The 11,265-nt window shown below is 46.6% G+C and overlaps 1 protein-coding gene across 2 annotated transcripts; it reads left to right on the top strand.

Moving 5' to 3' along the window:
• The first annotated feature begins 760 nt into the window (after positions 1 to 760).
• LOC148385740 (janus kinase and microtubule-interacting protein 3-like) lies at positions 761 to 3,491 on the top strand. 2 transcript variants are annotated; one of them, XM_088400979.1, is made up of 11 exons: positions 761 to 868; positions 1,100 to 1,255; positions 1,422 to 1,484; positions 1,571 to 1,669; positions 1,755 to 1,988; positions 2,109 to 2,174; positions 2,236 to 2,304; positions 2,381 to 2,458; positions 2,515 to 2,748; positions 2,828 to 2,953; positions 3,323 to 3,491. In XM_088400979.1, exons 1-10 carry the CDS (start codon positions 773 to 775, stop codon positions 2,942 to 2,944), a joined length of 1,212 nt encoding a protein of 403 aa, XP_088257105.1. In that variant the 5' UTR covers positions 761 to 772; the 3' UTR covers positions 2,945 to 2,953; positions 3,323 to 3,491. The 2 variants fall into 2 exon arrangements, with proteins under 2 accessions (XP_088257105.1, XP_088257104.1); XM_088400978.1 differs by having other exon boundaries at positions 2,828 to 3,491.
• The last annotated feature ends 7,774 nt before the right edge of the window (positions 3,492 to 11,265 follow it).

The following is an 11,265-nucleotide window of genomic DNA, read 5'->3' as shown; positions in this document are numbered from 1 at the left end:
ACGCGGCGGTGTCGGGAGACCGAGCGGTGTCGCCTCCACCAGAAGCGCGGAAGAAGCCCTGGCAGCGGCCCAGCAGGCCTGGCAGTCCCGAGCGGCCGAGCTCCGATCGGCTCATCACCAGCATCGGGAGGAGCTGAGCCGAACCAAGAGAGACTGCGAGAGGGAGATCCGCCGACTGGTAGGACTGATCAGATGCGCGGTGCGTGGCTATGTTCCCAATTTCGTTGTATACCTGCAGTGCAATGACACCTAAGGCATTCTATTCTATTCTATTTCACAAGAAGAAAATGTCCGGTTGCTCGCTTCGCTTTTGTCACAGCAAAGGTGTTCTAGTCGATTCAAGAAAAAAATTGGCCGGTTGCTCTCTTTGTTTTTGTCACAATTCTGGCAAATGAGTTTGCCCGCCTGCCTGAGCGCTCCCCGTTTGTACATCCAGACGGATGAGATCAAGCTGAAAGACAGAGCGGTTAGTGTTTTGGATAAAGCCCTGGGGCCGGCCACGTCCACCGCCTTCAGCTGCAGACTCAGGCTGCCGAGCAGCAGATCGCTGCCCTGAGGGATTCCCAAAGGGCGGGCCTAAACTACCCTGGAAGTGGGGTCAACGCCGCTACTAGCAATCCTCTTCATAGCGTAAGCCACCTCATCACACACTTGCAGTACGCATGACTTAGTTCGTTGCTGGAGGAAGGTAGCACAAAAACAGTTTTGAACTTTGAACGAGTGCTTGTGTGTGTGTGTTGCGGGGCGTTTTCAGTCTCAGGAGGATCGGGACATGCGACGGTTTCATCTGAAAATCGCTGAGCTCAGCGCAGTCATCAGGAAACTGGAGGATCGAAACGCCCTGCTTTCTGAAGAGCGCAATGAACTGGTAATTTATTGACGGCACGCTTGAAGGTTTGCGCTACGTTTGATGCGCACCATCCAGCGAGGCACCCATTGCGCTTGCTTATTAGTTGAGCGGCGCGGCGAGTCGGTTGCCTGGTAGATGTCTTTTATTGGGAGCCAAAGCCACGATTCCGTTCAAACCGATGCAAAAGGAATGGATACGTTCTGGCCCGCGTGTTGTGCGTCTTTCACATCCCGCACTTCATGCTTGCAGCTAAAGCGACTGAGAGAAACAGAAAGCCAGTTTCTGCCACTCCTGTACAAAAACAAACGCCTGAGCAGGAAGAATGAAGAACTCTCGCTGGTGCTGTGTCGCCTTGAAAACAAAGTGCGCTTTGTCACCCAGGAGAATGAGGAGATGGCAAGCTTGGTAAGTCGACGCGGACAACGGCGGCATTACTGGACCAACCCCCCCCCCCCCGAACGTGGCTGGGAAAATGCGGAGAAAAGCAAATGTCATTTTCCAGACAACCAAAGAATTTGTGGATGAAAATGACACAACATTCCAAAGCTGTCCACGCGTTTGTCTCTTCTAGAATGTCAAGTGGGTGGAGGAGAAGCAGCTGTTGCCTCAGAGCAATCGGCAGTTGGCCGAAAAGGTGACGGAAAGAAAGGCGTTGGGCAGAGTCGCTTGGCGTCACACCCGTCGGGAAGCCCCGCAGATGAGGTCTGACTGTCTTTTCAGGTCAGGCGGATGGAGGCGGAAGAAGCGCGTCTGAAAGAGCACATCCAGGATATCCGAGACCAAAACGAACTGCTTGAGTTCCGCATCCTGGAGCTGGAGGTGGGAAGACTCGCACAAGCGTGTTGAGGCCAGAGATGTGACGGACGGACGGACGGACGGACGGATGCATGCCTCTGCCTTTCAGGAGAGGGAGTGGCGCTCCCCCGTCTTGAAGTTTCTGCAAGTCCGTTTCCCAGACGGCCTCAGCCCTTTGCAGATCTACTGCGAGGCCGAGGGCGTGAGCGTACGTAAGGCGTCCCTCGCAACCCTAACCTTAACCCGAGGTCCCAGAACACCTTACATTGCTCCTTGCGCCTTTCCCCCGGACATCGTCATCAGTGATCTGATGAAGAAGCTGGACATCCTGGGCTATAACGCCGTAAGTGTATGTCGAACTCCTTATGTTCGCACTCCACGAGACTCGGCGGCTCAAATGTGACTTTTGGAAGGCTTTGCGCTGAAAGAAGCTTGTTGACGCTGTGCCTTTGGGCTCTTGCAGAATCTCACCAACGAGGAGCAGGTGGTCGTGATTCACGCCAGGACCCTTCTCACCCTAGCCGAGAAGGTAACGCGCACGTCCACGCACGCTCTCGCATTCTGCTTATGTGACAGCAGCCTTTCCTCAGTGGTTAGAATACATCAAAGTGACCAAGTCAGCACTTCAACCGAAGATGTTGGACATTGAATGTGAGAAGGTAGACAGACACGCGACATCAGCCAAGGGGAACTCCGGCAATGTGCCCCAACAATTCTGACCTTGAGCTGTGCTAGGATATGTTCTGCAAGCAGAAGGGCTACCTGGATGAAGAGTTGGACTTCAGGAAGTGTTCCATGGACCAGGCTCATAAGGTAAGCCGCCCTCAAATCTCCCGCCGGACCACTGATGGACGAGGATTGCGGCCCAGAGGATCCTGGAGCTGGAGGCCATGTTGTACGAGGCGCTACCGCAGCGGGACTGCCCCGCCACGGACGGCGAAAAAGCCAGCCACGCTGGCGTGAATGACGTGCTGACGGCGGATCAGAGAGAAGAGCTTAGGAGCGCCGTGGACCAATGGAAGCGAGCCCTGATGTGCGAGTTGAGGGAGCGCGACGCTTGCATCCTCCAAGAGAGAATGGATCTGCTGCACAGCGCGCAACAGGTAAGGGCCCAAAGCCAGCCCGGCACTTGCTTGCACGCTTACTGGCTTTTGAATGCCACTTTCCATTTGTCCGTCCTAGAGGAACAAAGAGCTGAAAGAATTCATCGAAGCTCAGAAGAGACAAATCAAACAATTGGAGGAGAAGTTTCTGTTTCTCTTTCTATTCTTCTCCTTGGCCTTCATTCTGTGGCCCTAACACCAGCTGGTGAGTGAGCTCCAGCGGCACCGCACTCGACACCTCCGATACACTGCCAGCCGGTCTCAGACGTTGGCAGACGCTCCGATGCCAACGTATACCCCCCGCCACGGTGACAGAGGCACCGCGTCACACCAGCGCTCATCCAATCAGAAGGCAGGAAAAGCAAATTCACATGCAGGGCACTTTTGAACCAGAAGAGAGCGCCACAAAAAACGGTTGTTGCCCCAAACGCGCACTAAAAAGGGTCAGAATAACAACAGTCCCACTGGCCAGCCGGGGCCACCCGTCCAGCTGTTTCTTCAGGGGGGAAAAAAATTGGAGTCACCGGTGAGTACATTTTGCATTTAGCTCTGCTTTTCTGCTTCTGTCTTCAAGTGTGTGGCATCCTGCGATCAAAGATTCAGCCAACCCCAAAGCGGTTGACCTCAACGTCCCACCACCATGCCTACCAGAGCAGGTGACGTGATGCTTTGGACATCCTTCCGTCTCAGATGCCCAAAAGTACTCTTTGCCACATCTGCGGCAATACGGTGTCTTTTCAAAGGTGCAAATAAATCCAGCGTGGGCGGAACACGCACGTCTTCGGTTTTTCCCGCTTTGTTTGTGTGACAGCTGTTGTGAAAATTTTATACAAATAAAGTTGTATAGTACAGGTTTGGCCAAGCCGCAACTCCCGAACCGCATGCGGCTCTTTTATGTTCATATCAACATTTGTGTGTGTGTGTGTGTGTGTGTGTGTGGGGGGGGGGGGGTTGTGCGTGTTGGCTTCACTTGAGTTCAATTTGGTATTTTGGTCAAAAGCGCATGTGGTGAAATTCCACAAAGTAGGATGGGCAAACACATTTCTTTAAACTATGAGTGTCAATTGGGCTCTCGAAATGGCAGGGAAAAGATGCACAGCAAAACGAAAATATGTAGATGAACACAGGACGTTTTAATCAGAGTGGGAAAGTTTCTATTTTTTGTTGAACGTGATGGCAAACCATTCTGCCTGATATGTCAGACCTCAGCGCATTTCAAAGATTCAAATCTTCAGCGCCATGCACTTCAGCTCACTCCATGCTAACATTGATCAGGCGTCGAACCCGCAACATCATGCTTAAGAGGTGGACATGCTAACCAGTGCGCCATTATGTCAACGCGTAATAACTGTAAGTCTACTGATCAAAACAGCGGTTACTATATGACGTCGCTACGTCGTGGTCACGTGACGCAGACAAGATGTCAATGGACGTGGGCAGAGTTAACTTGTTTAAAAGGGAGTGGGCAGAAGAAATATTTAATTTATTTAAATCTATTTTGAGTGCACACCATTATGCCAATGCATAACAACTGTAAATCTACTAAACAAAACAGCGGTTGCTATATGACATCTGCCACGTCGTGGTCACGTGACATACGTGACGTCGATGGGCGGAACTTTCGCCGGAATTCAAATCCGCGGGGAGAGTTAACTTAAGAGAGTTAACTTATTTAATTTATTTAAATTTATTTGGTGTGTGCGCCATTATGTCAATGCATAACAACAAGTCTACTAAACAAAACAGCGGTTGCTATATGACGTCTGCCACGTCGTGGTCACGTGATGCGGACGTGACGTCGACGCCTACTTTACATCCCACCGATCACAGGACCCCTCGGCTGCTTAACCGTACCCCCTTCCCAACCAATCGGATTTGCTATACGCGAAAACGACGCCAATGGAAAGAACTTCCGCCCAAATTTAAATCCGTGGGCGTGGCTCGCAGCAGGAAGTAGGAAAATGGCGACGATGTTGACAAAGACACAGCGGATGGTAACATACGACTAACAAGAGAAATATTTTTATTTTCTGCTTGCAACTGGACCGTCCAGAGCAGGGGTCATCAACCTTTCTTAAACCGAGAGCTACTTCCTGGTTACTGATTAAGGCAAAGGGCTACCAGTTTGACACACACTTCTGAAATAGCCAATTTGCTCAATTTAGCTTTCACTTTATGTTATCATTGTTATTTCCAGTTCTCATGTAAGTGTGATTTTAACAAGAATAGCAAAAATACAGTCAAATCTCGGTTTTCGACCACAATCCGTTCCAGAAGGCGGTTCGAGAAGCAAATCGGTCGAATTCCGAATCTATTTTTCCCATTACAAACAATAGAAAAAAAATTAGTCCGTTCCAAGACTAAAAGAAACCCCCCCTTTCTTTTTTTTTTTAAACATTTTTTTCATTTGCGCATTTTTGCCCGATCGCGCAACTTCAGCGCACCGCCGAACGCGCAACCGTAGCGCGTCGCCGACCGCGCAACTGCACCGCGCTGGTCGCCTTATTGTGACAGAGCCGTCGCTGAAATTTACAAAATATTCTTAAAGTCCTGATGTACTTTCCAAAATTTAAGTGGACCTCAGTGCGCGGGGAGCTTTATTTGGTCCGATCGCGCAACCGCAGCGCGCCGGGCGCTCAGTGTCGCATTGCTTTAAGAGCGTCTTTGTGTTTTAGGATGGCTTTACTGCTCCCACTTGCTTTCTTTGGAGGCATGATTAGGGGTTAATACAATCCTCAAAGTAACGAAAATACCATAACCACAGATTCAGTTGGCATCCGGGCCGCGCGGTCGGGTTTTCTCGGGTCCTCCCGGCTCATCTAGTGAGGTTCGACCTATGAATTTTGTTCAACAACCGAAAAAAAAAATCTCGAATTTTTTATTCAAATTCCGACTTGTTCGAGAACCGGGACGTTCAGAAACCGAGGTTTGACTGTAAAATAAATAGATGCAGCTCACTGACAAGTGCCGCTATTTGAGCTAATTTTAGAACAGTCCTGCGGGCGACTTATGCGGTCCTCACGGGCTACCTGGTGCCCGCGGGCACCGTGTTGGTGACCCCTGGTCCAGAGCGTACACGGTAAGTACAACTCATCGTTTTTAAAAAGAAGTACTTTTGTTGCCCTGAAAAGCGAGTGAGCGTGGCGTTTGTGGGGGACGTCGAATTTCGACGATTCTTTCTGGTCAACGGTTGTAAATGATTGCGTTGATTAAAAAAGAAAACTTGATGTTACTCTACTTTTAACTGCCGTTTCAGATAGATTTGGAATTGCATTACACCCAATTTGGCCTGGGAACAAACAGATTAAATAAATCTTAGTTTTGAATAAGCCACTCCTTCTCAAGCAAGTAAACTCTGCCCATTTTGCGCAGTAGATGTTCTGTTAATATCTAGTATTTATACAAAGTCATAATTTAAATTGCTTTCAACTTTCATTCATCGGTTCAACCAACATTACTCGCTCTTATTACCAACTTGTATTGATTTAACTAAGCGTTTAATACTTCCTATCAGGTCTCAAGTCAAGATTTGGCCAAATACAATTTCAGCAAATCCAATTTTGCCAGGGAACAAAAATAGATTAAATAAACTAAATAAGTCTTCTTCCCATTAAATAAATCAGAAAAGTCTGTCTTGTAACCAGTCCTCTTCAAACAAGTAAAGTCTGCCCATTTTGTGCCGTAGATTTTGTGTCTATGCCTAGTATTTATACAAAATCATAATTTAAACGACTTCTTTCCTTCATTCACTTTGGAAATTTGGAATTGCAGCAAATCGAATTTTGCCAGGGAACAAAAATAGATCAATTAAACTAAATAAGTCTTCTTCCCATTAAATAAATTAAAAAAGTCTGTCTTGTAACCAGTCCTTTTCAAACAAGTAAAGTCTGCCCATTTTGTGCCGTCGATTTTGTGTTAATGCCTAGTATTTATACAAAATCATAATTTAAAGGACTTCATTCCTTCATTCACTTTGGAAATTTGGAATTGCAGCACATCAAATTTTGCCTGGGAAGAAAAGTAGATTAAATAAAGTCTTACTACTTCCCATTAAATAAATTAAATACGTCTTACTCTTTTCCACTCCTTTTCAAAAAAGTAGTTTAAAACGAGGGCCCTTCACTCAACCTTTAACCTCAACCCCGCACGTTGTGTTGTATCTGTGAATGTTGGTTGTGGCCAAATGATAGTTTTCTTTCATTCGTTTAGGTTCCAAGAAAACTTGATGTAACTCTACTTTTAACTGCCGTTTCAGATAAGCGGGTATTACGTCGCAGTCATGTGCCGCGGATATGACGTAATTGCCGGAACTTCCGCCAAAATTCAAATCTGTTGGCGCGATGGCCGTGAGCCACTGAGCAACGACGATTATCAACAGAAATATCTTTATTTTCTGCTTGCAACTGGACCGTCTTGTTAGGGTTTTCTGGTTAGTTTGATCCTATGATTATGTTGGAATGTAACCTGTAATAATTAAACTCGCTTGTCCTGTCTTAACAAAAGTAGTAGAACAAAGTGCTAAGATCTTTTGTACTGATTGACTAGCTGCAGAGGAAGCAACCAAAGTGTTTTGTTCACACAACATCGTGAAGGACCCCCTGCTGTGCTTTGATCAGCCAGGGGCTTCGACCATTTGTCTACTCTGTCCCCCACTCTGTGCTTTGATCAGCCAGGGGCTTCGGCCATTTGCCCACTCTCAACCCCCACTCTGTTTCTCTTAATAAATATCCCCTCGCAGGAACAAGGGTTCAGACTTCATTCTGGAGTGAGTGAACTCTCCACCTGCAGGTGTCAAAAAGGACTTACTTGTCTCCGTGTGGTTCTTGCAAGATATTGTTTGAGTGAACAAATCTCTAACATTTTGGTGCCGAAACCCGGGACCCTCATACCCATCATCTGGCTGACGGAGGACGACGCGCTGCACACCGTCGACGGGCCAGCGTCCATTAGCCGGACCTGGTAAAGAAAGACCTGGGAAGGAAATTCTTCGCTGGGCCAGCATCTTAGGTCTGCCTTCGTCTGACAGAGGTGGATTGACGGGACCCGGCAGTGCAACGAACCAGGTGACAAGTAAGTTAAAGGCCTGAAGTTGTGTTGTGTTGTTAAACGCGTAACACATAGAGGTGCACGAGAGCCAGCTTGGGTTCAAGTCCCAGTGGAATGAACAGGCTAAGAAAAGCAGAGCTTCTTTTTCGTTCATCGAAGAAGTGTGTAGACTCTTCTTTGTCTGTTTTTCCGAGCTGAGGGATCTGGCTTGGGTTAGAGTCCCAGTGGAAGGAACGTGCTAAGAAACACAGAGCTTCTTTTTTGTTAATCAAAGAAGGGCGTAGATTTTTCTTGGTATGTTTTTCCAAGCCAAAGAATAGCTTGGGTTCAAGTCCCAGTGGAAGAAACGGGCTAAGGAAAACAGAGCTTCTTTTTCTTAATTGAAGAAGGGCGTAGATTTTTTCTTTTGTCCGTTTTTCCAAAGCTGTTTGGGAGGGTTTTACACTCATCCCTGGATAGGCCTAAAAAGCGCTGGAGTTTGTGTGATTGAGAGTGTGACTGGTAGGATAAATTGACTAAATAGCAGTTCTAGCATTGATACAGGCTAGTAATTTGTTGAAAGGTCAATTTAAACCTGCATTGAGGATCCTCAAATAAATAAATAAATAATAATAATAATATTTTTGAAAAAAAAATTAAATTGTATAACCTAAAACTACTAGAATTAATATGGGAAATAAAAACGGTAAATCTCTACCTCTTGACGGAGATGAGAAGTACATGGCGAGTAGATTTCTTAATTGTATGCAATATATGCCGAAGTGGAAGAAAAAATATGGAGTAGAAGGGAAGTTGAGAGTTGAAGTGTGGAAGATAGTAGTTGATGTTTTGGAAGAGAGTGTGGATAAAAAGAAAAATGGGCTGAAAAAGAAAAGAAAAGAGAGAGAATTGGATTGTGCTAAAATCTGGTTGAAAGCTTCACAAGAGAGAAGAGAACAAATCCAAAAGACAAAAGATAGAAAGATGAAAGGTGATGAGGCTGAGACTATGTTTGTCAGGCCGGAAGACAATGAGGACACAAGGCGCACTGCTGCGGCCGCGGCTCCAGCCGACGCTGAAGGGGCAGCTCGAGCAGAGGAGCAAGAGGGGCCTTCCGCTCGTACGCAAAACTTGTATCCAAGCTTAACAAACCTGCATCCCCCCCATATAACAGCAAAGGAAGTCAGGGTCACGTTAGTAGAAGTCCTGTACAAACAAGGAGTTTGACCACTGCTGCTAGATTTTCTCAAAAGTTAGACAAGGTTGATGTATGCCCAATGATACAGGTGCCAAACCCTAATGTAGGGGAAGGCCAACTCCCACATACATATGTTTTCCGACCATGGACTTTGGAAGAGGCAAGAAAAGCAGTTGAAGGGGTTATCCCTGTTGCTGAAGACCCAGATAAATGGGCAGAGGACATGGCCGGAATTATACATTCCTATAGACTGAATGGACATGAGGCAGGAGAAGCTGCAATGTCCTCCTTGGGAAAAGACTGGGCGAAGGTTAGAGGAAATTATACAGGTAGAAATAATCAAGGGCCTTTTCCCTATCCCATTGAGGAAAATCAATTGGGAGGGGAGTATGCAGCACAATGGAATGGTCTTGTGCAAAGAGTGCGAACTATATTTCAAAGACGAGCGAATTATGGTCATTTGGCAGGAATAAAACAGAAGCCTGGCGAAGATACTGATGATTTTCGTTTGAGATTTGAAAAAGAATTCAGGGTGCATAGTGGCATCCCATTCAATGATACAGCTGAGAGTGCTTATCAACAACAGCTTAGAAATGCGCTCCTCACTAATTTCCGCCCTGAAATAGGCAACTGGGTGAGGAAACATTTGGTGGAAGTGGATGTTGCAAGTGTGACAACAACTATGCAATGGGCCAGACATGCTGAAAAAGTGATCAAAAAAGGCAAAAGTTCTGATGTATTTCATCTAGATGATGATGATGATGAACTAGATGAAGATACAACAGTCTTCTTCCAAGGGTCCCAGCAAGGCAGAGAAAGAGGTAGAGGCCAACAAGGTCGCAGGCCGCCATATAATTCAAAACCCCCACGAGATTCTGACACCTGTTGGAACTGTGGGAAACGAGGACACCTTGCAAGGGAGTGTCGTTCTGCAAAGCAATATCAATCAAAGGGTGCAGGAAGGGGCAGAGGAAAGGCCAAATTCTCAGCATGACTAGATCCCCCCCCTTTGACCTCTGGTGCTCCTATAGAGGAAGAAATAGTAGATGTCCATACGGCATGGGACATTCTGAGTGCATTAAAAGAAAAACCATATGTTACTCTAAACATTGGAGGAAGTGATGTCGAGTTTTTGTGTGATACCGGGGCTTGTAAAACCGTGGTAAAAACTAAAGTCCCAAATCTAAAAGCCTCCCAAAATACTATTTGGGTGAAATCTGCTGATGGGCAGGTCCACAAGGAGAGTATCTCTAATCCAGTTGAAGTGAGAGATAAGGAAACTGGAAGCATGGTTTCAGTTTCGATTGTCCTATCTCCAAAATGTCCCATAAACCTGCTGGGACGAGATCTGATGACTCGGTTGGGAATTGCAATAATTCCAGTAAAGGATGGCATGCGAGCATGTAGAGTGAGAGATGTGGACTCGTATGCTGCACAAGCAGGTGAACAGATTTGCTGCTCCTATGCCATCCCTCCTGAACGAAATCCTAAACTCCCAAGCAGATTGCTGAGTGAAGCTCGAAAACAATTGTCCCAACCTGAATCAGAAATGACTTGTACTGAATTACATGTCACCATGAATATTCTCACTGATCCACAAGATGACTATATTGGAAGTTTTCTCAGCGACACAGAAGTACCTTTAAAAATCACTGCTCTGTACACTGATCGCAGGTCATTTGCGGCTGCTGCTGTACTCTTGCCCGCTCCTCAGAAAGACAGATACAAATTGTCGGCTGTACCCCACATCTCATTGTTTAAACCACACAGTATAACGTGGGAAGATGTGGGTTCCCGAATTAAACTTGCTGGATCTGTGACTGATTATGAGGACAAAGGTGATGGGTGGAGCTACAGTACCAGTTGTGACGTGTGGAAGCAAATGGTGTGTGAAGTGGCTGTAGGCAGAGCAGGAGCTTGTGCGCTTCCCTGACTAGTTGACATTTGTTTGAATGAAAAGGAGGAGGGGGAATTGGCTGGGCTTCCTGAAAAACTGTGGACCAAGGGCCCATCTGATGTAGGTCTTTTACGATCCATTTCCCCAGTACAGATCAAACCAAGATCAGAGTGGCGTCCGAGAGTTAAGCAATATCCTTTAAAACAGGAGGCAATAAATGGGATTGCCCCTGTTATAAATGATCTTTTGGCAGGAGGAATCATTAGGGAATGCTCGGATTCTCCTTGCAACACTCCCATTTTTCCAGTCCAAAAGGCCAACAAAATTAATTGGCGAATGATACAAGATTTACGAGCAGTGAATGATGCAGTGCAAACAAGAGCACCCAATGTGCCTG

The sequence above is a fragment of the Syngnathus floridae genome, chromosome 16, assembly GCF_059516105.1.
Source record: "Syngnathus floridae isolate MCC-2025c chromosome 16, RoL_Sflo_1.0, whole genome shotgun sequence".
In the NCBI taxonomy this organism is placed as follows: Eukaryota; Metazoa; Chordata; class Actinopteri; order Syngnathiformes; family Syngnathidae; genus Syngnathus; species Syngnathus floridae.
Note: the sequence above shows the minus strand (reverse complement) of the source record. Positions and strands in the feature narration are given on the sequence as shown.

Bases quoted from the DNA above. Each gene is read 5' to 3' on its own strand.
- LOC148385740 (XM_088400979.1), top strand. From the start codon at position 773: ATGCGACGGTTTCATCTGAAAATCGCTGAGCTCAGCGCAGTCATCAGG. The intron at 869-1,099 runs GTAATTTATTGA...TCATGCTTGCAG, and splicing joins CTGAAGAGCGCAATGAACTG to CTAAAGCGACTGAGAGAAAC. The intron at 2,305-2,380 runs GTAGACAGACAC...GAGCTGTGCTAG, and splicing joins TGGACATTGAATGTGAGAAG to GATATGTTCTGCAAGCAGAA.